This window comes from Pteronotus mesoamericanus, unplaced genomic scaffold (genome assembly GCF_021234165.1).
Source record: "Pteronotus mesoamericanus isolate MK-2021 breed Mesoamerican mustached bat unplaced genomic scaffold, CSHL_Meso_final contig_50, whole genome shotgun sequence".
In the NCBI taxonomy this organism is placed as follows: domain Eukaryota; kingdom Metazoa; phylum Chordata; class Mammalia; order Chiroptera; family Mormoopidae; genus Pteronotus; species Pteronotus mesoamericanus.
Genome location: NW_026555186.1, coordinates 16,463,950 through 16,491,473, shown reverse-complemented (window position 1 = coordinate 16,491,473; position 27,524 = coordinate 16,463,950). Strand labels below are relative to the sequence as shown.

At 53.0% G+C, this 27,524-nt stretch overlaps 3 protein-coding genes across 3 annotated transcripts in view; 2 read left to right on the top strand and 1 right to left on the bottom strand.

The window, feature by feature from the left end:
* The window catches only part of PLEKHG4B (pleckstrin homology and RhoGEF domain containing G4B), a 79,058-nt gene extending 69,201 nt beyond the window's left edge, over positions 1-9,857 (top strand). Inside the window, exons 17-22 of the mRNA XM_054578649.1 lie at positions 1,277-1,447; positions 2,098-2,278; positions 3,595-3,711; positions 3,901-4,128; positions 6,850-7,025; positions 9,696-9,857. Of these exons, the coding sequence (XP_054434624.1) occupies positions 1,277-1,447; positions 2,098-2,278; positions 3,595-3,711; positions 3,901-4,128; positions 6,850-7,025; positions 9,696-9,857 (1,035 nt within the window). The remainder of the gene's footprint in view (positions 1-1,276; positions 1,448-2,097; positions 2,279-3,594; positions 3,712-3,900; positions 4,129-6,849; positions 7,026-9,695) is intronic.
* A 2,202-nt stretch (positions 9,858-12,059) lies between these two features.
* On the top strand, positions 12,060-17,717 carry LRRC14B (leucine rich repeat containing 14B). Its single transcript, XM_054578225.1, has 2 exons — positions 12,060-13,006; positions 16,180-17,717. The coding sequence occupies exons 1-2, from the start codon at positions 12,114-12,116 to the stop codon at positions 16,823-16,825; spliced, it is 1,539 nt and encodes a 512-aa protein (XP_054434200.1). The 5' UTR covers positions 12,060-12,113; the 3' UTR covers positions 16,826-17,717.
* A 3,528-nt stretch (positions 17,718-21,245) lies between these two features.
* On the bottom strand, positions 21,246-27,522 carry CCDC127 (coiled-coil domain containing 127). The gene is made up of 3 exons (XM_054578373.1): positions 27,387-27,522; positions 25,922-26,052; positions 21,246-22,582 (listed from the first exon to the last, which is right to left on the bottom strand). Exons 2-3 carry the CDS (start codon positions 26,040-26,042, stop codon positions 21,921-21,923), a joined length of 783 nt encoding a protein of 260 aa, XP_054434348.1. The 5' UTR covers positions 26,043-26,052; positions 27,387-27,522; the 3' UTR covers positions 21,246-21,920.
* Between the last annotated feature and the right edge of the window lie 2 nt (positions 27,523-27,524).

Here is a 27,524-nt window from a genome sequence, read left to right as displayed (position 1 = left end):
GGCCAGGCATCCACATCCCTGACATGGTGGTGTGGCAGGACTCCATGGGCAGGAAGAGGACACCCCCCTCTCAGGCAGGACCCCTTGTCCCTGATGGTCAGGCAGATGGCTATAGAATTTCTAGGTCACAGTGAAAATGCGGGCACCTTGCTAAGAGCCACATCAACAGTGTCAAATAACAGCAGAGCAACAAACTGCAGGGTCGTCACCGAGAACCGGCCGCCACTCAGACTCTCCCAGTGAGCTTGGCTGAGTGCTTGGGACGACTGCGATCCCCCCAGAGCTCTCAGGCATCACCGAGGACAGGGCCATGCACTGCGGGAAGGTGGTAAGGGGGATGTCCCCATGGTGGCTGTCAGTTGGGATCCGTCCGCAAGGAGCAGTAGCCCGGGCACAGGGACCGCAGCCCTGAGTATTGGCCCAGGTTGCAGCTCAGAGGGACCTCCACGGTGGGGGACAGCTTAGGTGTGGAATTCATAATGTGACTCCTGGGGCTGCCACGTGGGGCGTTTATACACAGGGATTGAGACTCAGGCACTTCAACTGAGGGGTTTCTGTTAAAACGAACAAAAGGACTATGAGGTGGAAAGTTAAGTAAAATTGAAAACAGAGGCTTTTACTGTGGCATCCACACAGATGAGCAGGAATGTGGGCACACGGGAAACTCACCCTGAGGGTTTTGCACCCGATTCCAATGTGGGGTTTTCCCCTACACATCGAGGCAACTCTTAGACACCTGCTGGATGTCCTGCAATTCAACTCACTTCTGGTATCTTCTACTCTCGGTGACATCAGTCCCCACAGGTTAGGGGCTCAGTCCCACAAGACTCCCCTGACCCCACTTCAGTTGCTAATTGAAGTCCAGGTTGTCACCTGTTCCTCTGACCAATCAGCTATAGGTGGGGGTTCGCACAACCCCCTCCTGGGTTCCATTAATTGGCAAGAGCAGCTCACAGAACTTGGAAACATCTCACTTGCTAGATCACCAACTTATTATAAAGGATACAATTCAGGAAGAGCCAGATGAAAGAGATAGATGCACAGGACGAGGTGTGGAGAAAGGGTGCGGAGCATCCCTGCATCTTCATGTGCTCACCAGCAGGAAGCGCTGCAAACCCGTCTTTTTGGGGACTTGTGGAGACCTCATTACATAGGTGTGATTGATTGGATCGTTGGCCTTAGGTGCTGACTCAGCCTCCAGCCCCTCCCCCTCAGGGGTCAGGGTGGGATCAGATCCAGCCCAGTGGTCCCTGAGGGTGGCCTCCTCCATCCACAGGTCAATTTGAAGGAGCAGGGGCAGCTGAGATGCCGGGATGAGTTCATCGTTTGCTGTGGAAGAAAGAAGTACCTGAGGCACGTCTTCCTTTTTGATGACCTCATTCTGTTTAGCAAGACCAGGAAGGTGGACGGAGGCTACGACATCTACACGTACAAGCAGTCCTTCAAGGTAATGCGCCTGCCTTGGGACTCATGCCTCTGGCATCAGGCCAGTCCCCTGCGCATGAGCAAGGACTGCATATTTGTTCTTTCCTGTGGTTCTTTGGCCAAATTTTGAAAATGTCAGACTCCCAAAGCATCGAGGCTTTCCGTGTGCTGGTTCAGTGGCTGGAAAACCATGTCTTCTCAGTCCCCTCATTTTGGATTTTGATAAAAGTGAACACCAGAGAGGCCCTACCCTCGGCAGGTCTTGGGTGGCCCTCCTGCCTCTGAAGGAGGCTCTAAAGGTACAGAGCTTCTGGGGCTCCTGGGAGGAGCCCGCACCATAACTGCCTGCCTGCCAGCACCAGGGAACACATCAGAGGTGTGGCGGTTGGGTGACCCCCCCCAGTGCCAGCCGGAGGTTACCACAGAGCCTTCTGGTCTAGTCCTCATTTCTCCAGTGGGGAGTCTGAGACCCCAAGAGGGAGCCAGTATGGATGGGGTGGAAACTGGATCTGCCCTGTCCCGCGCAGGCCCCCGACTCCGCCTCACCCACGCCATTTGGTGTCTGGGTGAAGCGGCCTCTAGCACTGAGGCACTGGGGTCAACGTGTCCGCCCAGAAGTGGTATGTTGTTCAGATAGCATCTCCCTGGTTCCTTCCCATGCTGTGGCTGCAGATGGCTGAAATCGGGATGACAGAGACCGTCGGGGACAGTGGTGTGAAGTTTGAGATCTGGTTCCGTAGGCGGCGGAAATCCCAGGAGTCCTACGTTCTCCAGGCGAGCTCCCCAGAGGTCAAGGCCATGTGGACTGACATGATAGGGAAGATCCTGTGGCAGCAGGCTCTGAGGAACAGAGGTGGGCAGAGAGGGCGCGAGGCCAGTTCCCCGCCCGGGGGCCTGTCCAAGGGGCCCAGGCCCGGCAGCCCCTGGGGCACCATTTCTAGGAAGTGCATGGATCTCGCCCATCAGCACGCAAACACGTGTTTCTCCTTAAAACAAATAGGAACAGGACTCTTGCCCCCGCACTGCAGCACTTCCAGGGAAGGGCTCACGCTCAGGCGCCCTGACCCCTTATGCCCATGCTGTCTGCCCTGCCCTGCTTGTCAGGGCCTCCTCAGTGACTCTCTGCTGGGCTGATGGCCAGCCTGTGGCCTCCCTGCAGGGGAGGGTCCCTCCTGCTGGGACCTCCACCCAGGTTTCTTTCTCCTTGCTGCCGCCCCTTTGGTCCCTCCTCTGCCCCAATTTAGTCACTGGGGCACCTCTCTCTGCACACACAAGGTGGCCATTATAAATGCCATCTTCACAGCGACCCCTCCAGCTGGCCTTCCCAGGGCAGCTTGGACCTGAGAAACCCTAAGGGCTCTACTGTCGAAACGGCCAAATACAATTTCCCCTCAGTGGCTATTCCCCGGCCAGAGCCTTGATATATCACAGAGATGCCCCACAGCCCCCCACTGCTGCCTCCTTTGAAGCCTAGACCACCCCTGCACACGTGTGAACATGCCTGTGTGCCTGTGTGCACATGCACACACACACGTGCTTGCACCACACGAGGCGGCTCTGCTCAGGGTGCCCAGTAGATCCCCAGTCTCCTAGGAATGGATCCAGCCCCTGTGAGGACGAGGAGGCCCTGTGGCCGGTTCCCCAGTCCCCTCTCCAGTCTCCTCTGCTCCTGCCCCTCCCTCTCCGTCTTCCCACTGACCGTAATTATTAGCTTTTGTTTTTGTTTTTGTTTTTTTTAGTTTTACCAAGTAATTCATCCTTAGACTCTCACCTTGCTTAGATCTCCTCTCAGTATTCAGGGACACACAGACACCTGCCAGTGTGTCCTTCTCATGGCCATGTGCCTCCTGGAGGCCTGTGTCCCCAGCTCCACGCTGGACCTGCTCAACTCCCTTCACCAGCAGACAGGGCCCTTGCCCTTCTTTGCCCATGTGGACACCCAGTTCTGGTCCCATGTCTTCTGAGAGAGGCCACTGTGAGGCCAGACCAGGTGCAGGTGCCAGGCTGGGGGCCCTAGCACCTCGGCCCCCCAGCATCACTCTGTGGAGCAGGGCCTGGCCCTGATGTGCTTCTGCTCTGGGCTGACGGTGTCAGGTGCAGAGCACCATCAAGGGCGGTATTAAACCCAAGGAGTCGCTTGGAAAAGTGTCCTACGTTCTTCTGTTTCAGAACTCAGAATGCGTGAAATGGTGTCTGTAGGGTTAGGCAGCAAACCATTTCTGGACGTCAAAGCCAGTGAAGCAGCCATAAATGATCGGGCTGTCAGTTACACTGTGAACGGAACAGGTACGGTGGCCACAGCCCTCTCCTCACTCTGCTCTGCCAACCGGGGCCCAGGCCCCAGCACTCAGCATGGTGGGCTGACTGCAGGTCGAGGAGCCTGGTCAGCCTTCCAGAGGGCCCTGTCTGGTTCTTGCATCTGGGCTGCACTTCTGGAGCAGAGGCCAGACCGCCTTGCTTTCTGTCCCCTTCCAGAGTCAAGAACCCAAGTGGCCATCGCTGTGCCCCCCCGTAACCACACCACGCCCTTCAAGAGACCGCACTCCACCATCTCCGACAGCAGCACCTCCTCCTCCAGCAGCCAGTCCTCTGCCACCCTGTATGTGTCTACCAGCCAAGCCCACTGCCCCTGGCCGTACGATGTCCACACCTGTATCGAGGAGGACGAGCTGGAGCAGGAGACGGGGAGCCAGACTCCGCTACGTAAGTGCAGTCGTGCGCCGTGGCTGCGCGCGCTCCAGTCTCTGACAGCCAGTGTGGGCGGGGGCCAGTTTATGTGTTCTTTTGTTTCACCTGATTTTGTATACTTCCAATGTTTTCAAACAAATGAGAGTTTTCTTTATTTAAAAAAAAAAAAAGCTTCCACTTCCACCCAAAACAGTGTAATGGGGAACAGATTTAAAACAAATGAACAACAACAACAACAACAAAAAGACAAAACAAAACCAGATGAAATATATGAAATGAGAGATTTCAAAGTACAGGACATCCAACAGCAGAGAACAGTGACCCTGAGAGGCGGGAAGATGAGGTCAGCCCCGCGGCTGCCCTGGTCTCTGCCTGAGCGTCCTGGGGCGGGTGTGGCGGACTCGCTGCCCGGAGAAGACCAAGGCGGCGGGGGCTTGCAGGGGCTGTGCAGCGTGAGGCCTCAGGAGTCTTGACAGAAGGGTCCTCTTCAGAATCCAGTGAAGTACGGGCCCGCACGGCATGGGAGTGGCCCCCCAAAGCTGGAGAACCTCTGGAAGGAGAACACTTTCCACAGTCACGTGGGCTCCTGTTCCCACCGGCCCCATGGGACACTTGTGATTCAAGGGTTGCTAGGTGAGTTCTTGGAGGTAGGAGAGAGCATTCAGCTGAACACTGTCCCTGACCCACCCACCAGGTCACCAAGCAAGACCTAAGAGGACCAGTTTCCAGGTAGCCTAACCACATCCCAGGATAAAGTTTGTGGAGATTTATAGAATTACAAAAGTGTCCAGCACCCAACAAGGTCAGTGCACATTGTGTGACATCCAATCAGAGCAGCAGGTAAGCAGAGGAGTAGAAAACATAAGCCATAATGAGAATCATCAATCAGGCAAAACCAGCCCGAAGCTGACATGGATGTTAGAATTGTCAGTCGTGGCCTTCAAACCATTGTTATAACTGTTCCTGATGTCTAAACATTTAAGTAATGATGTGGAAGATATGAAAACACCAAGACGGAACATACAGGGACAAAAACTGCAATATCTGAGGTGGAAACAACATCAGATAGGGTGACAGAAGAAAATGTTAGTTAATTCGAAGACACATCAGTAGAAAGTACCCAAAATGAAACAGAATCAGAAGAAGGAGGAGCACATTAGTGAGCTGTCAGACAACAAAGTCCGCTGATGTGAGGTTTGTGAACTAAGTGATATCACTTGAAGGAAAATCGTGATCCATTAGATTGTAAACCCCAACCTCTAAAATGAAACAAAGAGACAGAGCTGAGACACCAACAAAAGAGACCAAATGAAATTCTAAGAAAAAAGTCCAAAGAATGTAGAGAAACAGGAAGAGGGAACAAAGAACAGAGGACTGAGTGGTCCGAGGTGGACCCAGTGCTCACCGTGTCAGTGACACCAAACATACATGAGTGCCAGCAGCTTTTGGTGGATGACACATGTGTCCTCTCTGGCTGGGGTGTACACATGTCCGAAGTTGTCCATTTGTACCCCAGAGGCGTGCAGTTCATTGTGTCACTTACATCCCCATAAAGCAATGTTTTGCACACACTTCCATGTGGAGGAAGGGATGTGTCGGTGGAGTTCATGGTGGTTGGTTCTCTCATTCTGCATGTGGCGTGAGGACCGCAGGCCTCAGGTCCCTCAGGTCACTGAGGTCTCTCAGAGAAATCCATCCCACAGCCCAGGTTTGGCTCATCCTCAGGTCACACTACCTGAGACAAGCATCCTCCCAAGCCCAAAATATGCCATTGCCAACAGGACAACATCTGAGGGCTTTGTGACTGATGCCAAGGCACCTCTGTGCCCAGTTGAAGGTGTTGTACATAAGACCTGCTGGGGAGCCCAGGTGGCCAGGTGCTGCACACCTGATCAGAACAGGCAGCGGCCACCGTGGGACAGGCCACCGGAGCACAGTGGGGACACTGCTGTGTTGCCAGCCCAAAGCGACTGCACTCCCCTGGTGCACACTGCTGGCGCCAGGACCGCAGGTAGCTCGCATCTGGGCTGGAGCAGCCTCCAGTCAAGGCTGAGTCTGGAGACCAGGAGCCTGCGTGTGAGGACAAGGTGGAGGTGTATGTGCTGACGGCTCAGCTTGGCCATCCTCAGCTCAGTGCCCAAACAGCCCTCACGATCCCCTCAGAGGAGCACAGGGGAAAGCCGCCGGCCACCCACGCGGCACGGCCAAGAGCATGGGTCCCAGACGTGGAGAGGTACCCGGGCCTGCACCTAGTGGCCTCGGCTAGGTCCGGGTCTGGGGTGATACAGGAGGGCCCAACAGTCCTGCAGGGCAGATGGGGGTGGGGTGGGAGGGGTTAGGCCCCGTCAGTCCTGTTCCTGGTCGTTGTTTAAAGCACACGGCCCTTCTCTGGTCTCAGTTTCTGCTTCCCCTTTGACTTGCACGTCCAGTGGTCACGGAGCCGCCCAGCGTGAGCAGGAGGCCTCCTGCTGGTGAAGAGGTTGCCTGGGTGCCTCCCACCCTGATCTCCTGGCTACACTGGCTCTGCTCTGATTTCCAAAAAGCAGGTCAAGAAACACTTGTCCGTGAGCATACATGGTGTCTACCTTGCAGCCACACCATCCTGTTGGAAACTTGCGCCTGGAGCAGGATACACCCAGTCCTTGGCTGACAGGATGTGGGGCCCCTGAGTGTGGAAGGTGGAAGGGGGTGGCGCCCACCCTGAGGGACCAGCCCTAACTCAGCTCCTCTTCGCAGGGACTGAAAGCTCCGAGTCGTCCCAGTGCGTGTCGGGGGACAGCAGCCCTGGCCAACCCAGGCTCTCACGGCCCCTGCCCCCGGGGCTGTTCTCTGATGAAGGCCCCCAGGGAACGTCTCCCACTCTCCTCCGGAGGGACCCACAGCCACAGCTCGATGGAGGCCAGTCCACAACCGTGAGTGTCCCTTCTTCTGAGACCCCACGTGGGAGGCCTAAGTGCTTAGCGGGTAGTTAGTACCTGCCCGGGGCCACACAGACCCCGCCCTCTGGCCGGGGTCATTCTACATGTGAATCTGCTCCCAACCCACACCCCCAACACTGAGCACTTGGCAGGCCAGCTTGAAACCAAAGGCCTGGCTCCGTCCCTGGGCAGTTCCAAGTCACTTAGCAGTCACTTAGGGAGATTTAGGGCCTTCTCACTGCCTAGATTTTGCCGGCCACATGGAGGCCTGACCTGTACCGACCGGCGTTCACTGGTTCCAGGCTCAGCGCTGCCCCCACTCAAGGCCCCCGCAGTCCTGGGCGAAGGTGGCTGATGGTCAGCAGAGTCGTTTTCCAAACAGCCCGGCAAGGAGCAGGCTGGAGTCAGAGGATGTAGGGTTGAGGGTCAGGGCTCCACCTGGAGTCCAGCCCCTCCCTGGGACGTTCACAGGACCCTCAGTTCTGCCTTTCTGATGGGATCACATACCAGGCAAATCAGGGTTCCTCAACTTGATGCAAATGTGTATTTTTATGTTCAGAGGGTACCTGGGGCCCAGCCGGTTTTAGGAGGAGGCCCCAGACACTCCCCTGGATGTGCACTCAGAGACATCATCCCTGAAAGGGAGGGACTGAAGTGACCAAGGAGAGGGGCCCATCACACAGGAAACAGATCTTTTCTTCAGGGCGTGGCCGGGCCTGTGGGTTCAGCAGCCCTCACGCACCCTGGGGTCTTAAACATCACTCTGCAAGCCCAGCTCCAGCTCTGGGGAGATGCCCGCAGTCTGCCTCCTGGTGGCAGCAGAAGGGAAGGCCCAATTGGAAGGGTGTGCTGGGCGAAGAGCCAGGGAACAGGTCTCTAGTTCCCATGCCCTAGATCTCTTGTAAGGACCAGTGACACTGGTTCTGTAGTGATCACCCCCACCCTCCTTTTGTCAGAACGAAACCGCTCATGTCTTAGGCTTCTGGGCAGCAGTTTGAGAGACAGGCAAAACAATCTGTAAGTAATGGGCTTTCTCAGCTTCCCCAGTGTATGGGGGTTCTCGTCCACTGTAGTCCCTCAGGCGCTGGGCGCACTGCTGCCACCCAGGCTGCCTGTTGCAGATGCTTCCATACTGCGATGGCACAGCCGGCCATTAGCAACCGCGGGAGGGGCGCATTGGCCAGGCAGGGCTGCCCCCCTGTTCCCCCATCTCCCTCACTAATGTTTCGGGGGGTTGCTGCCTAAACCCCCTGGTAACCAGCACATTCAAGAGCCCAACCTTCCAGCCATTTCTGAATGGCTCAGACCTTTCTTGGACAGGAGGGCCAGGCCCCTCAGCCCCTGGTGCAGTTAGTCACCCCCACCCCGCCGCGAGGCCAGGCCAAGGCAGTGGAGACCACCCCCATCCACCCCCGCCTCTGGAATACCCAACAGAGTACCCCCTGTCGGGAGCAGCTCAAGGGAACCTGGAGCCCTCCCCTGCGAACAGGGCCTCCCCGACACCCACTCCCACCTGCCCGTGCCCTGTGGCGGCAGCTCGGCCAGTGATCATCCTCGGCTGAGGCTGTGCCTTGGCCGGGGCTGCCGCTCATGCTGTCCAGGATTCCGTGCGGGGATTCCCGGGCACGCCTCGAATCCAAGTTGCAGCAGGCACGTGGCACCGTGTGGGGGCTGCCGTCCTCAGTGGGAGCCACAGTTCGCTCATCAGGGTGTGGCGTCTGTGGCAGGTTCCTCAGGTATGAGCCCACTTCCTCACAGAGATCGCGAGGCCCAGACGGTCTCAGCGGGCAGTGGGGAGGCACGGAGGAACTCCAGGAGCCACCCTGGCCCGAGGTCCGTGCTCAGCTCCCAGAGAAGCAGCCCCGCCCGCCCACTCCCACCATCCCCGCTGCCTCCCGCAGCCTCCCTGCTCCCATCGCCCTCAGTGTACGTGTGGGTCCCAGAGCTAATTACAAATCTCCAGCTACCTGTGGATCCCTTGTGCCTGTGAAATAGGCTGTTTTCCACAAACTACATGTGAAATCATAAGTGACTTCAGTTCACATGAATGGCTGCTGGTGAGACACACACACACACACACACAGACACACTCATGTTCTAGGATCCGAATGGCAAGCGCGGACCTGACACATTTCAGGGCCAAAACCCTTTCACCCACGGATGCCCCGTGGTGCCGGCTGAGCGCTGCCAGTGGCCACTCCTGTCCGACCCCACCTGCCAGCTCACAGACTAGCGTCGCACCTGCCACAAGGGAGGTCAGCCTCGCAGAGGCTCTTGTTTAAGGTGCCCTGTCCTTGCCTGACCCCAAGTGCCTCCTAGAAGGAATGTGTGTCCACGAGCCAAGAGTGCCTTTCGGGCTGTGAGGACCCCTGCGGGGCCTCATGGACAAGCACTCGTGCTGGCACAGACCTGGGACCGAGGGGCCAGAGGGAGGAGGCCAGGGCATGTGAGTAACAGGCTCATTCTTTTGACAGCTCTGAGGTCTGGACAAGATGTGCCGGCTCCAGAGAGAACTTCAGGGAGAGTGCAAAAGAACCTCAGTCCAGACCTGTGCGTGACACTCACGCTGCGGGATTCCGACACAGCCGGCCCCCAGCCACGAGCTACTCGATCACACGCCCCTTGAGGCCTGAGGTCATCCCCATTATTCCTTCCCCTCCCCAGCCCTCCTACCACCTGGGCATGGCCAGGCCTCCCTTTCGTCCTCCTTGTACAGCTCCTCCTCCTCCGTTCATCCTGCGTGGACACCCTGCACCGGCCAGCCGCTCCCACCATGGTGGGAGCACGCGGACCCCTGCCCCCGTGCAGAGGCCCAGACACTCTTGAGCCTCAGAGCAGGGCAGGCCCTCTGGGACCGTGTTTCCCCACCTTCCAGGCAACTCGGGCCACGGATGGTGGGCCCCAGGTGGGCCCCACAGAAGCGCGTCCCAGACACACGGCAAGCATGATGGGAATCTCGGTTCTCTTTCCTTTTTAGCAAGTTTTATGTAGTCAGCGGAACAGAACACGAGCTAGGCTCAGGGGCCCCGGTCTCCACCTGTGAGCCTGGGGCGGGGCTACACCCTGCTTCCCAGGTAGGCGCCAGGCTGCGACGGGGCACAGCCGTTGGGCCTGAAGCCCTGAGGAGCCACAGAGCTGGGAGGTCGTGCCCGAGGCATTGCCTGAGAGGACCGCTGTCACCGGGTGGGTTGAATCAGAAGCAGGAGAGCCGGGGAGATGCCCAGCCTGTAACGAGCTTCCTGCTGCAGGCACCTCCCCCACGCCTCCCCGCAAGCACGTGGACCACTGAGACCAGGAGCAGTGGGGGCAGGGGCCACCTCTGTGACTTGCCAGCTGTGTAAACTGTTTTGCTACTTTTGTTAGTGCTGACTTGTCCCAAACTTTAGGAAGAGAAATAAATGGGATGTGTTTCTACCATGCGGTTGTGTGTCTCTGTAAGGTCCGTTATGTCCAAGGATGTCTCCTGCATATGTCACCTATGTCAGCTCCTGTGAGGGAGGGGGCACGGACGGGACCGCAAGGCTTCACCTTGGGGTCCACATCCACACCGAACGCCCACTGTAAAGCAGGCGAAGTCCCACTGCTTCACACCCGCACCTCCCCTGCCTGACTGTAGTGGGATCCCCCCTGGCAGCGGAGGCGCAGTGCGGCTCAGAGGGGGCAGCTGCCTGGCAGGACCCTGAGGGAGGGTCCGCCCTCCTCACACTCACATGACCACACCCCTCAGCACGTCCTTTCCTCAGACTTCCTTTCTCTGCCTCTCCCCCTCTTCTGGCTTTTTATCTCTCTCTGTATCTCTGCCCCAGCCATGATCCCCCAGACCGGTGCTTGTCCATGGGGTTAACTGCTCCAGCCCTGCCCCAAAGGATGGTGAGCGCCCGCGTGTGCGCGAAAGAGAAAGAGAGGAGGTGGGAGTGTTAGTTATTTAATAATCATTAAACAGCAATCAATGCCCAGGATCCGGAGGGAGGAAATGTTTCTCCACCCACCATAGTAACAAAAGGCAGAGTCACAAGAGAAAAGCAAACAGATTTATTTAACATAAGCAGTTCTCTAAATTGAGTGAAAAGTGATCGTGGGAAAGTAGAGGAAGATGGTGTACTTCCTGCGGGCTGTCTGCTGCTCCGAGTTCTGTGGCTCTCCGTCCCTCCTGGGGCAGGGAGGGTGGCTTTCACACGGAGCTTTAACTCCTGCTCTCAGAAGGAAACGGGGAGGCCAGCGCACCCGCCATTGCTCAAGTGCTTTTAGCTCAAAATAATCCCTATGCCAAAGTGGCCTATTTGGGACATGGTGTCCTGCCACCCTTCAGAGTGAGTAGTGGAACACCCTGTCGGGGAGGCATCACAGCTCCCGGAACCTCCCATCCAACCTGCGGCACCGCCTGCCTCCTGGGTCCTGTGGTCACAGACGAGGACAATGCCCGTGGCTGGACGCTGCGGGTCGGGGGCGGGGTTGGTGCTGAGCCCTGCCTCTCCCGGCTGCTGTCAGGCGAGCCCACAGGGAACCGTCTGTGTGGACGGAGCGGTGTCAACACCTCACGGGGCTGGCATTATTTGCCTTGTCTTGAAATCAGGAAACGGTTGTCAGAGGTGCCCGCCCCCATTCCTGGTACCAAGTCCCCATCCCCAGATGTAAGGCCAGGGCGGACTCCACCCCCGGGGCTGACCTTGTTCTCTGCTCCTGTGACTGTGGGACAGGCTCAGGGCTGGGACTGCCGTGCCCCGCCCGAGGAGGCCTCCCCTGCACCAGGTTACTGCAGCTCCCAACCACGGGCACCCCTGCGATGGGCAGGGCGGCAGTTTCCAGGGGCCCAGGCCCCCGTGAGCTAAGCGCTCAGCTCTGCTCCCACCAGCCAAGCTCCACTCAGACAAGCCAGACACTGCCAGACACCTCGCCCGGAGCCAAACAGGCACCCAGGACCAAAATAACCATCAGATGACCAGAGGGCTGGCCGGCCACCTCCCTCCCAAAGGCAAGCTGCTCACAGCAGCTGCGGTTAAAAATAGGGGAGAGGGCACATGTGTGTCTTTGGGAGAATCACAAGGGGAGAGCGCCGACCTGCCTTGGCCACCACAGGCAGGCATGATGAAGTCACTACGCTTTGCTTCTGCTGAGGCCCTGGTGTCCCACCCCCAGGTGGCCCTGCAAGGCCTGGACAGTGTATCCCACAACCTCTACCCACTTCTTTTCAAAGCCAGCTACTTGCTGGAGCGGGCGGAAGTGATCCGAGTTCTGCTGGAGCGATGGCCACTGGAGGAGTTCCGGCTGGGTGCCCTGCTGGGGCCGAGCGCAGACCACCCAGAAGACCTGCGGGACCGGGCCTGCAGGGCCTGCCTGGAGGCCTGCGTGAGGGGCCTGGCGGACCACGTGCTGCACAGCAGGGGCCAGCAGCGGCTGCAGTTGGCAGATCTCATGGGAGTCCGAGATGTGCAGGTGCAACAGTGCCCCTGTGGGAGGGCCCTGGGCAGGTGGGGCCGCACAGAGCTGCTGGCCAGGACCTGCTGTGAGCTGCAGGCATGTCCCCATGCAGCCCGGCGTTCCATAAAGGTCCTGGCTGATCTCTTTGTCACTGAGGGAAACTTCCAGGCTGTGGTGCAGGCCCTGGCACCCGCAGGCCCCGCCCCACTGCGCGTGCACTGCCTCTCCTTCCGGGCGGACAGCCTAGACCCCAGTCAGCTCCTGCAGGTGCTGTGTCTGGCCAGGCCAGGCGAGCTGCGCAAGCTGCAGGTGGTGCACAACGTGCGGCTGCACGCCGGCCACGTGCAGCAGCTGCTGGCCCAGGTGCAATTCCCCCGGCTGGCCTCACTCACCCTGCCTGCCAAGGCCTTTGACAGGCCCCCTGCCGGCACCCACACTGCAGAGGAGGAGGACCCCCTCCTCACCTCCATCGCCTGGGAGCTCAGCCAGATGACTCAGCTCACTGAGCTGAGTGTGGCTTTTTCCACACTGACAGGGAAGATCCAGAAACTGCTTGGGTGAGTCTGGGGTGACCAGAGGGAGGTGGCAGGGTGGGTGCAATGTCTGCTCACACCGCTCCTCCGGGTCAGGGCAACACGGGGCCCTCTCGGAGGCTAAGCTAAAGGTGTACCAAGGACCAGATAATGGGACCTTGTGGCTTACAAGAGGCTCAAAGCAGCAAGAGGGACCAGGCTATAGAACGGGGCATGTAGCCCTGGGGGACTGTTTTCAGTCAGTAAACAAAAGAGAAAATTACAGATTAACAAATCAGTAACAGGGAATTAACTGTATTATATTGTGTTAATGACTTGCTGTTGTGACAAACTACTCCAGGACTGGGGCTGGACACACAAACTTGCCTCAAGGTTGCCTCTGGCCGTTGGTGGGCTGCAGTCTCCCTGAAGGCTTGGCGGGGAGGGAAGTGGGCAATATGCTCCCAGGTTCACTCACCTGGCTGTGGGCAGGTGGCCTGGGCTTTGTGTCGCACAGGCTCTCCTCAAGCCTCTGGCTGCTCATCAGAGAGCCAGCGTGCCCAGTGGGGAAGCTGTGCTTGTAGCCTGCTCTCTAGAGAATGTCCTCACTTCTGCCCTCTCCTGGCGGTTAGGAGCCAGTCACCCACTCAAGGGTGGGAGCATCAGGAGGGCTGCCGGCTCACCTTTGGTGGCCATCTGCCACGAATATACTTATAAAAAACGTATAGAACATTGAGTTGCTCACTTCTTGAGCCAGGGAGTATGAAGGTTTCTTTCTTAGTTTAGGGAGCCCTTGGGTTACAGGTGTTTCTCTTTTATGCAAAGGTAACGCAGAGGTTGCCAGCCCAGACGGCCAAGGCCACCTCCCTTTCCTCCCCTGCAGGCTCCCTGGCTCTCCATCCCTGCTCTTCCATTCAGGGTCTGCCAAGTAGAGGAATGAGCGCTCCCTTCTTCTGTCCTCCACAGGACTGCAATCTCCTGCCGCGGAAAAGGGCGGCAGCCAAGCCCACGCACAAGTAAAACTCTGACAGGCGACTGGCTCTCTGGGACCTTCAGGACAGTCCTGCATTTGGCTGGCCAGGGTCCTCAACCTACATTTGCCTTTGTGCTGGCGGAATGTGTTCCACAGCCAGGAGGGCCCATCACGAGCCTGGCAGGGCTGTCTTGTCAACGCGACCCCTGAAATGCCTTCTGATTGCCCAGCCTACTCTGACCCTCCAATGGATGGAGCCCATGCTCCGTAATGTATTTCAGCTGGGCTGGTTGCTGAGCGTCTGTCTAAGGCCTCTGGAAGGTCCAGGCGTGGAGTGTGTTAGGGAAGGCACACTTCTGAGGTCACCTTTGAGACTGAGGAAGAGTGTCCTGCACAGTAGCCTGGAGAGGGAACCCCAGGTGCAAAAGGTCCAAGTTGGCGGTGTGGCAGGGCCAGGGGTCAGCAGGGTATGAGGAAAGGGGCTGGGGAAAGGAGAAAAGAGGAGAGGGCTTCAGACCCAGAAGTTCTGAGCAAGAAGGTGGCGTCATCAGTTCACATTTACAAGGGTTGCTCTGACCTCTTTGGTCCACACCACACACATGGATGGAGGGGCGAGGAGACCCCTGTAGGAGGTGTCAGGCCCCGAGACCATCTAGGTTTGGTGATTCCTCGGAGGGCTCAGCGCACAGTCATCCTCACAGCAGTGATTTATTATAGAAAAAGGACACGGCACAATCTACAAAGAAAAAGCATGTGGGACGAGATGAGGTGCTGGTAGGGGGTCAGGCAGGAGCTCCCAAGTCGTCTCCCCGTGGAATCCCTGGACGTGCTTCCTCCCTCTGCACCGTGGAGGTGCCATCTACTGGGGGGTCCCTTAGACACCTACGCCCAGAGTGTTTTCTGGGCATTGCTGGGGGACTCCATACCCCAGAAGGAAGCAGGGGCTTGGTATGAACCATGTTGCCTGTACAAACAATCTAGGGCCAGGGACCACCCATCAGTTGGGTGGTGGGACCCTCCCCAAATCCAAGCTCCAGGTGCAGGCCTCCCACAGTCGGTCGTCAGGCCTGCTCTGTTGACCCTTTTTCACACAGGAGGCCCTGCTGAGTCCACATAAGAGGCCTGGGGTGGGATCATCTGTGAGCAAGGCAGGTGGTGAGCAGAACTCAGACCTGGACTTGATGTGAGGGAGGATTGACTGGATTTCCTCGTGGGTGGATGTGGCATGAGAGAAACATTCACCCACGGAGCCCAGCAAGGACGCAGAGAGCACTGTCGGGTAGACAGCAACTACTCAGTTGTGCAGGTTTATGGGCAGACATCAGGTGCTCGGTGGAGACATAGTACAGGTACAGGAGGCAGTGGGGGAGGCAGCTCCAGCAGGAGGATGGGCAGGGGGAGAGAGCAAGACCCCGTACATCTCTTGTGATACCAGGTTCGGGCCCAGCGACCCGGGTGCAGGTAGACTAAGAATGTGCGCCTCTCAAAGGATCTGGGGTGCATGCTGTTCCAGACTTTGAGGACCCTGGGCCAACGCAGGGTTGTACCCTGGCTGTGTGTTTACTGATGTCAGGCCACCTGCATCACAAAAGGAGGGCCTTGTAGGTCTGAGGCGATGCTAGGCCTGGAACGGACAGCTCCAAGGCCCTTCCCAGCCCTAAAACTGTGTGGCTTTTGCTTTTGAATCAAACTTGCCTGTTTCATTTCCTGCCAGTTCACATGGATCTCACTGTCCTGCAACAAGCTTGTGAGCAGACATTCTCTAAAGGGACTGCTGCAGTCACTTCCTTACAGTCAACCCGCAAAGTGATGACAAAACAGATTCATCCTTTTAGGGGCCAGGACAGGGCCAGGCCTGCCTTCGTTAAAGTTAACTCTTCACTCCACGCAGCCATACCACTATCTCGAGGGTGCAGTTCGGCCTTTTTGACCCCAAAGCAGCCACAGGCAGCACATAGAAAAACAAGCGAGGCTGCGTCCCAGTAATGCTTAATTTATGGCCACTGAAATTCAAAACTTACATGATTTTCCCACATCACGCATTATGACTATTCTTTTGATTTGTTCAACTGTTTGAAAACGTCAGGACCATTTTAGCTCTCAGGCGGAACAGAGTCAGGCGGCTGGTGGGTTTGGCCCTCCAGTCAGGGACTGCCGACCCCTGAGACAGAATTCACCTCATTGCCCCCAGAGCTCCTCACTCGGACCACGTCTCACATCTGCTATTTTCCACCCTGCCCTGCAGCCCCCTAAGAACCCCGCTGCGAGTGCTGGACCTGGCCAACTGCTCCCTGAACCACGCGGATATGGCCTTCTTGGCAGACTGCACCCATGCCTCCCACCTGGAGGTGCTGGACCTCAGTGGGCACAGCCTGGTCCACCTTTTCCCTTCAACCTTCTTCAGGCTGCTGGGCAGGGCTGCCCAGACGCTGAGGGTCCTCACCCTGGAGGAGTGCAGCATCGAGGACCGCCACCTGAGCACACTGATCCTGGCCCTGAGCCCCTGCCACCAGCTCCAGGAGCTCCGCTTCCTGGGGAACCCCCTGTCTGCCTCTGCCCTGCGGCGCCTCTTCGTAGCTCTCTCTGAGCTCCCCAAGCTGCGGTGGGTGGAGTTCCCAGTGCCCAAGGACTGCTACCCTGAGGGTGCCGCCTACCCCCAGGACGAGCTGGCCATGTCCAGATTTGACCAGCAGAAATACAACACAATTGCCGAGGACCTGCGTGGGGTGCTCCTGCGGGCTGGCCGGGATGACATCCAGGTCTCCACACCAGTCTTTGGAAGCTTTGACCCAGATATTCAAGAGACAAGCAACGAACTTGGAACTTTCTTGCTGCAAGCTTTCAAGACTGCCCTAGAAAACTTTTCCAGGGCTCTGAAACAAATGGAGTAGTCCCTGCAACAGGCCACAGCAGGTGTTGCATTTCAGCCTCAGGTCGGCAGCTTGGGCTGAGCATTGGTGCCCTTGCCACTGTCACCCAAAGCATTTCTTAGTCAAAGTTGTACATGGTATCAGTTAGGCGCTCTAGGAGAGGAAGCCCTGCCTTCCAGTAGATGTGACATGAGGGCCACTTTAGCGTCAAAGCACTGCAGGCGTGCTGGAGCGGAAAATGCCCTGGGGTCCGCAGAAGCCACCGTCACAGTGGTGGGCACAAAGAGGCACCAGGAGACCGAGAATGGCTGTCCTGGTCGCGGCGCGTCTTGGGCTGCGTGTGAGGGGCAGGCTGGTAGTGGCAGCAAAGAGGAGGTGGGCGGGAGTTGGGGGGAGCAGGACATCAGGCTCGCATGAGCAGGGAAGAAATGAGAGAAAATGTCAGAGAACAACCAACTGGAAGAAGAGTGAGAGTGAAGAGCAGGGGAGCCACACACTGCCCCACCCCCCTTGGGTGTCTGCAGTGCTGACGCTTGCAAGGTGACATCTGTTTGAATATTTGCAAAGGCCGGTCTAGCACGGACAGTGGGCTTTGGTGATTAATGGCCCCTGTCCACTTTTGAGGAGGTGAGCAGTGCTCGGGCTCTGCCACTGCTGGCTGAGCCCGAGAGCACCAGGTTAAGGAACCAAAGGGCCTCCCGGGAGGGCGTCTGTCACGGCAGGGGCACCACAGTGCTAGCAGTGACCCCACGCCCTGCTGCCTGGCTTCTGCCCCCTTAGACTCCGAGGCCCGGGCAGGGCGCTCTGCTCTGACACAGGCAAGCGGCTCTGCCTGGTTGTCTCAGTCCTGGCTCTGGAGAGGACACAGATAGACTTGGTTTCCCCCAAGCCCTGATTGGTGCAAAGATGGTTATTAGGATGATTAAATACAAATAAAACATGAGTGTGTCTTATTCACGTGGTTTTAATTTCAGCGCTATTCAAAATTTTTAAAGGAACCTAAAGACAGAAGTTAGTACTTGGTCTGGCCAAGCCGTCCTCCCCGGTGCTCCGTGAGGGTTTGCCCTCTGGTCCACCTCCATGCTGCGTCCTCCCCAGGTGTGTCCCCTCCCCAGGTGCTCCCACTCCCCCCAGGTGTGTCCCATACCTTTCTCCCACAAATGAGTGGTGCCCTGGAGTTGCACCTCCAGAGTGAGAGCCCTCTCAGTGGTCTGCTGGCTGAGGGAGGCAGTAACCTTCCTTCCACTGAGCGGGCAAAGGAGGAGGGAAGTGGGCACGTGGAGCTTCCGGGCCAATCCGATCTGCTCTCTGCTTACCCACTGCACACCTTGGACGTATCACACAGGCAGTCTCTGCAATCCTATTTCCGGCACATGGAGTTTGCTATTGTAAGAAGCGCTGGGCAAGACAGTAGGCATGGGAACATTTTTTAATGATTTAATTCTAACTGTGAAGACAGAGTAGCTTCCACTCTTTGTGTCTGTGGAATTCTCCTGATGACAGACTTGGCCTCTGGGTGCCAGCTGGGTGGAACCCCAACACATGTATGGCTGAGCCTGGCAGCCATGGTACAGAAGGGCCCAAGGTGCTGCAGTGACCTGGGACCTGTGATTTGGGGTAGGAGCAGGTGCACAGATGTCTGCTAGTGGCACATGTCCCCTGTGCCCTGGGGCCCCGAGGGAACAACCCATTCTTATGAAACCCAAGGGGCTGGAAGGTTCAGTGGAGCCATGGTGAAGCCCATGGAGCAGCCTGAGCAGGACCGGTGCCTCTGCGCAGTCCTGCCGCCTGCCGTTGACTTGTCCCTGTGGGCCTGCTCAGCCCCGACCCCGAATGTGCCTCTTCCAGCCATGAAGGGTTTTCGCTGCGCCTGCCCAGCCCGTGACTTGTGGCTCTAACAATGTGGCAGCAGCTGTGACAGGTTTCTTCCAGGGTCCAGGAGCAGGAGATGTGGCCCCTGTGCAAAAGCAAACTGTGGGTGTAAGAAAATGAACTCAGAAATGTCTAATCACCGTGCTGTATACCTGAAACTAATACAATATTGTATGTCAACTGCAATTGGAAAATAAGTTTCAAAAGAAAACATACTCAGTATGGGGGGGGGGACAGACAGGCGAATCAAATGGGACTACCATGTTGGACACTTGAGGAACCATGACAGACACAGTAGGACCGTCACCCTATATACTGTGGGGACTACGGTGATGGACACTGGGGGACAATCTTCCTGGACTTGTGAGGACCACCATCTGGAACATGGGGACACCACCCTTGCTGCCCCTACATTCTTTGAACGGGATTAAGCATTGTTTTTCCTCTTGGAATTCAGCAGTGCTTCCTGTTCACCATTCTGACCAAGAGAGGGTGCTGATTCATCCTACCTTCACAACTCCTGTGCCTGATGGTTCATTCCAATTACATACTCGGGCAGCTCTTGAGTCTCCATTTTAAACCATTTCAGTTCAGTAATGTTTCACCATAATCTCACTTTATCCAGAACTCTTTTGTTACATCTGTGAAGCCATCAAATGCCACCACGTTGTGTGAACATTTCAAACCTCATTAACATCAATTTTAAAAAGACAGATATCACCCTGGCTGGTGTGGCTCAGTGGATTGAGTGCCAGCCTGTGAACCGAAAGGTCACTGGTTCAATTGCCAGTCAGGACACATGGCTGGGTCGCAGGCCTAGTCCCAAGTTGGTGGCGTGCAGGAGGCAACCATATATCTCTCACACATTGATGTTTTTCTCCCTCCCTTTCTCCCTCCCTCCCCCTCTCTCTAAAAAAGTAAATAAAATCTTAAAAAAAAAAAAGATGTTATCAAATTTACACTCAAGTTTGCTGATCGAAGGCAGCTGTGCCATGCAAATACAGTGTGGCCTAATTCATTTTTCTGTAGAAACTTGTCCTAATCTTACAATCTAAGTTGATTTATCTGAACATGTTTATTTAGCTGTTGAAAGAGGTGGGGCTCAGAGCATGTTGGACATTACAAAGTATGATGAAGATTAACGATTCTCCTTGAAAATCATTCACCTACTACATGGCTGGGTGTATTTTCCTCATTTTAAGGACAAAAACCAAGAGAAAAAGCATTAAGTAGTTTATCCAAGGACATGTAACAAATCAGCGGAGTAACAGGAACTAGAACATGCACCAGATTTAACTGAAGAAGTCACGTGCTCAGATCAATGGCGGCAATATAGCGGAAGGCGTTCTGAGCCTTTAGCTTTGGACCCCAGTAAGAAGGGCCCAGGGGCTCTGGGCAGAGCTGGGCAAAGGACCTGCAGCCATTTTAGGGAACTTACTGAGGCAGCTTCCTCATCTCAAAAATCATTCTGAAGACTTAAACATATAAGCATAAATTACGTAAGATTCAGTGTGCAGTATGTACTCCACAAAGAGTAGCTCTAATGATTATACTGTACAGTTAAACTGAAGTTTTCTGTAAGCCTAATGTTTCCAACAGTATGTCTCATTGCCACATTGACAGGCAAGCAGATGGGCAGGGAGACAGGATTTGAAACCAGGTGAATGGATCTCAACCCAGTCACTGCAAGGCCACTTACTGTCACATATTTGCACCTAAGTTACCAGCAGCTCTAGAGCCAAACTGCCTGGGTTCATACCAGCTCCAACATTACCGCCATGGTGGCTGGCCTTGAGCAGGTTCACTTTTGCTGACCTCGCTACCAGCTCCCATCAGCTGTAAAATGACGTACAGAAAAAGAGTTTACACAGCAGGCCTGGGACTGTGTTCCTCTGAAAAGTCTGCATACAAGGTTGGCACTTGGCTAGCATCTGGGGTCCTGTTTTTTGGGAGGGTTCCCACCACCTTTAACTAGTAGGAGTGGCTCACTGTTCCTAAACGATGTGCAAAAAGTTTGGACTGAACGCCTGCTTTCCTTCTGGGATTTTGGAATTTGCTGGGTACATGCCATGCCAGGCAGAGGGTACCTATGTGATCAGCCCTCAACAGAAACCCTGGGTGCTATCTCTATGGGGCATCCCTAGTTGCTAACATCTCACATGTGTCGCAGTTCATTGCTGGGGATCGTGTGCCCTGGGAGGGCACTCAGGGGCTGCGCCTGATCACCTTGCTTCACCCCGTGTGCCTTTTCTTTTGTATCCTTTCCACGTACTAAATCTTAGCTACGAGCACAACCCTGTGCTGAGTTGTCAAACCCGGAGGTGGTCTCGGGGACCCTGGACCCAGAGGGTAGTAACGTTAATTTACTGCATAGGATTGGGGCTGGGATTGCGAGTGACAAGCGTAAAGCATAGTAAAAGCTGATTCATATTAGCTTTGTGAAAAACAGGGCCACAAGTGCCTTCCTACCCATTAAGTTGTGGCAAAAATTGAGATAATCTACGTAAAAACATTTTCTAAAGAGTAAAAAATTACACACATAAGTGGTAGGTATCTTTGAAATTGCAGGCATCTTTTATTATATGTCATCAGTAATTAACAATATTATGTTTATTGAATACAGAAACAAGTCAAATTCCAAACACCCACTAGGGAATCGTGTGGATACAAGAAATCCCTTTTTCCCTTTGGTGGGAAAGATGTTTAAAACAATACAAAACCTCGATAATACTGCTACTTGCCTATTATCATTTGTTAGGCAGTTCTATGCATAACCTGACGGCAGGGAGTTCTATCCATTACCTGACAACCTCTAAATGTAATTTTAGAAGAAAAATAATTTGAGGAAAAGACAGGAGTTGTTTAGGTAGTGATAAACCCAGACAGGAAATTTCTTATAGTAAGGATCACTATTGTATTTTACTTCCTTAAAAAACAGTTGTACCCTAGAGCTAAGATACGAGGTAATACTCACTGCTTAATAAAATGCTGACAGCCTAAAAAATGCTTCTGGAAAAGAGCTTCCTTAACAGCTGCAGAGGATCAGGGAGGGAACCCTCTGTCTGTTGAGGGCTGCTGTTCCACCCAGAGGCTGGCAGACGGAGAGCACACTCTGTGCATGTGGCCACAACACAGGCAACCCAGGCAACAGGAAGAAGGAAAAAAGAAAACACTGGATAACCCAGAATGCCACAAAGACATTCTGACCTTGAGTCATTACAAGTAGTTTTATCTCATTCTTTTCTTACTCTTCTAGTATGGCTTTCTCTACTTTCTTAAACTTTTTCAGTTCGACAATCAGTTCCCAGTATTTGAGATACAGCCACATGAGTCTCCCATTTTGGCGTTTGTTGGTGTTCCAGACATCACCACAATAGGTATCATGATTAAATATGTCAGTCAAGCCAGCTGCCATTTCCAGGTCGGCAGCAACCGGGTCAGTGGATGCTCGGACCAGTAAGTTCTTCTCTATTTCCAGTCGCTTGCGGCGAGGGAGGACCAGGCTGCAGTAGATATTCTGTCTTTCTGAAAGAGCGCCTTCAAACTCTTTTAGCAGAAGCCGGGCTCTCCTCTGCCAGTCTTCTTCCTTTTCCAGGCAGCTCAGGTATGCATTTCTCAAGGGCTGCAACTGTCTCTTTTCTTGCATGACCTGAGCCCGTTCCTTTTCCAGAAGCTTCTTTTCTTCCACCAACTTGCGTCCCTGAGCGATAAGGGCTTCTCGATAACTAGTCGTTCTGTTTTGCTCCTTTTCAAGCTCCAGAGACAACTGAGCAACGGCACGTCGATTTTCTGAGATCATGTCGTGGTACTTGGATTCAAGATCCCGCTGGAAAGCAGCCGTTCTCTGACGGTATGCTTCTCTCTCTTTTTCTATTTCTTTTTGGGACTCTCTAGACCAAATCCAACCTGACATGAATAAATGGAGGGAGAAAAACACACATAATGAAAAGCCAAAGCTGAAGTTCTAGCGTCCTGAAAAAAACAAAACAAAACAACAACATAAAGCAGCTAAGACAGCATTTCAATCAACTCTCAGGTCCTGAGAGGTACAAAAAAGGTAACATTTTGTATGAAACCGTATACTACGGAACGTTTTAGATCCGAGAAGGGCTCCCGCAAGGACGAGCGTGACGGGCTGCGGCAGAGAGTGCCCTTTCAGCCTTCTGACGGGCCACGGCTAGGAAGACCCCACTGCTTCCTTGTGCTCTCAAACCTACTCCAGCCACCGTGCCCCACATATGATTGGCAAGATTTAAAAATTAATACAGGTTACTTGTTGAAGAAAATTAAGAGGGGTATGCTTCGAATATTGTTGGTCAGGTTATAGGAAATTCCAAAATGTGTTCAGCTTTGCCTGGCCATCACCGGTAACCAGTTGAGGTCCCAGATGCTTGCCTGTTGTGACAGGGGTACATAAAAGTAAGATGGCGCAAGAAGTGCAGCGTCAAGGGATGGTACCAATGGGCCAGAGGACAAGTGGGTGGCCTGGACTCCTACCGCCCCCAGAGAGAGAGGAGGCAGCACCACCCCCCTCTGTCAGAGCGCTGCCAGGAAGCCAGCCGAAAAAGGTCTGAATAAAAACCACTTTCATAACATAATACCCAAAATGCACGGGTTTCCACTTAAAACCACTCTACATACTAAGAATTGGGAAGATCTCAAATTGACTAAAAAAAGATAATCAGTAGATGCCACTGCTGAGATGACAGAGAGGTTAGTGTTGCCTGACAGAGTATTTAAGGCAGCCATCATAATAAAAGTCTAAGCACAGAAAGAGAGTTTCAGTAAAGAAATAGAAGACCAAAAGATGGATGTTTTAGAACTGAAAAACACAATAGCTGAAATAAAAATTAGGATGCCGAAATAGGTGTGAAGAGAGAGAACCCCGCCAAAGGGCTGAAACCCTCACTATATCCCTTATGAACAGACATGGCAGTCCTTAACAAAATATTAGCAAACATATTTCTCCAACATGTAAAGAGAATTATACAGCATAACCAAGTGGGGATTATTCCAAAAAAATGTAAGAGTGGTTCAATATTCAAACATCAATCAATGTAATCCAACATATTAGCAGGCTAAAGAACAATCAATCAAACAACCGTATCTATATGTACTTAGCCTATACCAAGCCTATAGCTACCATTGTACTTAATGGTGAAAAGGCTGAAAGCTTTTCCTGTAAGATCAGGAACCATTCCACAGAGTCCTGGAAGTCTCAGCCAGTGAAGAAAGCAAGAAAGGAAAGCAAAAGGCAAACAGATTTGAAAGGAAGAATAAGAACCCAAGTCTCAGATCTTATACAAAAGTTAACTCAAAGTGGATCATCCACTTTTTGTGTAAAATGTAAAACTAAAACTTCGGGAACTACATACGAGAGAATCTTCAAGATCTAGGGCTAAGCAAAGAATTCTCAGACTTGGCATGAAAAGCATGACCCATAAAAGGAAAAGTTGATTCAATTGGATTTCATCAAAATTAAAACTTTTGCTCTGTGAAATACTCCATTAAGAGAATGAAAAGAGAAACTGCAGACTGGGAGAAGATGTCTGCAAGCCAGAGAGCCAATAAAGCACTGGAATCAGGAATACGGTATAAACTCAAAAGTCAGCATTAAAAAACTATCCAATTGGGAGACGGCTGAAAGACGGGAACAGACATTTCATGGAGGAGGATACACTGTTGGCAAGTAAATAGTGAAAATATACTCCACACCACTAGCCATTAGGGAAATGCATATTAAAACCAGTGGGCTATCACTACACAGCTACAAGAATGGGTGAGGCAGAAAGAATAGTGACCACACCAAATGCTGGTGAGGATGCCCCCAAACTGGATCATTCATACACTGCTTGCGAGAACATAAAATGGTACAGCCACTCTGGAAAACATTTTGGTACTTAGAAAACTAAACATCAGCTCCCATGAGCCTAACAAGACTCAGTGGTTTTTTATGACTGAGTGATCTGCAGTGCCTGCTTCTCAGGGAGAGACTAAATCCAGCCCTAAGGCATTGCCCTTTAGAAGCTCACCAGCCTGCCACCTTGCAGAGTACTACTTAATACCTGGGAGGTCTACCTGTTGCCCGTGGCTGAGGTGATGAAGTAGGTGAGTGAATTGAAGATTTAAAATTACAATTACTAATGTAATAATTAGCTTTGACACTGGGAGAGGCCCTGGAGTGACTCATCTCCAGCTTTATAGCCTTTTATAATAACCTTTACTTTTGAAGTTCTTGTCCTGGGACTTTTGAAATGTTTTCTGTCCCTGAAAGGGTTGAGGAATATTTTTTTTTTCCCCTTGGTTGTCTTGCTTAGGTAATGTGATCAGAGAAGTCTTTTAATTGCATTCTTATAAGGATTCTAAAAAAAAAAAAAATGTGTAATTACATGGTTGAGAAACTATATTGCAACATAAAGGTGTTAACTAGACCCCTAGCATAGTCTAAAAGTAAAGGCAGATGTAAAAATAAAAGTAAAGGTTGAAAAACTCTACTCTTGTCAACCTCCACTTCCTCTAAGTAAATCCATCCACCTGAGTAATCCAGGCATGTAAAAAAAGCACTCTATGAAAAGTATCACAGCAAATAGAAGGTTGCTTTTGCTTGTCTTCCATTCCGTTATTCATTTTCTCATATTCTTAACAGCCAACCCAGAACCATGGGATATGCCAATACATAAAACCACCTCCTAAACATCAGAAAATTTATCACGTAGTGAGGGATGTATGCTAAGAGCTGGAATAATTACTGTTGAATGGTGACTGGTAACTTCCCCAAAGTGGGGCAAAGTTACTTCAAACCAGACAGAATTTCTAGCCAGGTTGAACAGGTTTCATGGATGAAGTTTCCCAAAGACTGATTCCTAAACATTAAGCAGACATCCACAGCTGGGTTTCTTTCAGGCCCATTTTATTCTCCCCTTCGGTCCTTGTAAGGGCAACTGAAACAGGGGTACCCCCTGCATAGTGAAGCCTAGGAAGGGAGATGCCAGTTATTAAAACCCACTCCATACAAAATGCTCCTAAATATCTTATTTAACCGTCACAACACATCAAGGTAATTCTGGTTTGCCACTTTCCATGGACAGGGAAACAGGCTCAGAGGGTAAAGTAATTTGCCCAAAACACACCATTTGGGATAAAACTCGGATGCACACTTGCATCTGTCAGGTCCCAAAGCCCAAGGTCTTTGGGCTCCACACTACCAGCCCAGAAAATGCAACTTTTAGGAAAACTGTGACTTACGAAAAGCAGCCAATCCCAGCATGGGGACCAGCAGGGCGTAATTCCATTTGCTTCCATCACCCCCGTCATCCCTGGAATTAGGCCGGATATTCCAATTTGGGGGATCATTTAAGTTATTCATGAAGATACACCTTGAGGTAAATAATAAAACCATTAGGAAAACCATACAAAAGGAATAAAATACATCTGTCACAATTTTATTATCTACATGGCTCATAGGAGTCCTTTTTCTCTCCCAAAAAATTTTATTCAGACTACATAAGTGCTGCACATCACTGAATCTTATGGGATCAAAAGAAGAAAACAAGGTCTCAGATAAAAGCAGCTCACAGTACAGTGATAAAGAGATGTCTCAATAACCAAAATAACAAGTAGAATGAGGGAAGTTCTTTAGTATAAAAATGCTTAAAACTATAGTGGTACATTAAGTCATATGAATAGGAAGGTGTCAAAACACTGGCCTCTTCAGGAAAGGTGCCAGGTATTGAGGGGCTGAGGCCCAGGGAGTGGAGGCTTCATCCCAGACACTGGTGATGGACGCCAGCCTACAGATCTTTCTGCCTGAAGCTCCTGCTTTATCTCCATCACCGGGCTGGGGTCTCATATTAATATGTGTTTACGACTTCACTAAGTGCCTACACGAGGCTGAGCATTTTAACAAAATACTGCATCTGTGTGACTGGCTGTGACAAATCATACAGGCTGATGACAAGAGAAATAGTAATGGGACACTTAAAGAAATTCAACTGAATTTTGAAAATCTTAATGGGTTTTTCAATAAATACTTGCTTAACACCTTAAAAACCTAAAATTCTAATCGGCAATAAAGAAGTGCCAAAAATATGGTTCAGGACTGCACGGTAAAGAGTTTGTGGTGACATTGGAATAAAAAAGTTAGTTATCTGAAAGTGCTAAACTGCGTGACTTTCAAAGGACATGTGGGAAAACGTGTTCAGTCCCTCCGGGCCTGTGGCATGAGGAAACATGTAATTCTAATAAAAGCATGGTAGTCCTACAAAAAGACACAGGTTAGGCCTTATTAGTAGCAAAAACTTGGCAACAATCTAAATGTCAATACAATGTGAATGGCCCTTGTAAACTTACTCAAAATAATTTTAAATTGTTGCACACAACTGCGCCTCAAAAAGATTTTAATAATCGAAAATGATGTGAAAAGCGGGATTATGATCACACTACTTCTGACTATTGCTACCATTATTCCCACGCCACTCCCTTCCACAAAAGATCTCAGGCATCTCACAACACAGGACGAAAACAGAAACACGATCTCGACCGCAGGTGACATCAGGCGAGGGGGTTAAGACACTCAAGCAAGGAAATCAACCGGACCCCGGCCAGGTCGTCAACCCGCTCTACCGCGGGGGCTTCCACACGAGGCGGGGACCCGGGCCTACCCTCGAACACAGATGTGCAGCACGCGGAGCGCGCCGACCCCGCAACCTACCGCTTGCTGGGAGGGCGGAACACAGCAACACAGTCGACAGCCGTCCGCGAGTCCTCTCTGCGCAAGTGCGGTACCTCCAAGCAAAAGCCCCCCTCCCCAAGTCGCGGCGAGATGCGCAGGCGCAGTCTCTCTTTCGGT

Bases quoted from the DNA above. Each gene is read 5' to 3' on its own strand.
- LRRC14B (XM_054578225.1), top strand. From the start codon at position 12,114: ATGATGAAGTCACTACGCTTTGCTTCTGCTGAGGCCCTGGTGTCCCAC. The intron at 13,007-16,179 runs GTGAGTCTGGGG...CCTGCCCTGCAG, and splicing joins AAGATCCAGAAACTGCTTGG to CCCCCTAAGAACCCCGCTGC.
- CCDC127 (XM_054578373.1), bottom strand. From the start codon at position 26,042: ATGAATAACTTAAATGATCCCCCAAATTGGAATATCCGGCCTAATTCC. The intron at 22,583-25,921 runs GTAAGTCACAGT...TATTCATGTCAG, and splicing joins GCTGGGATTGGCTGCTTTTC to GTTGGATTTGGTCTAGAGAG.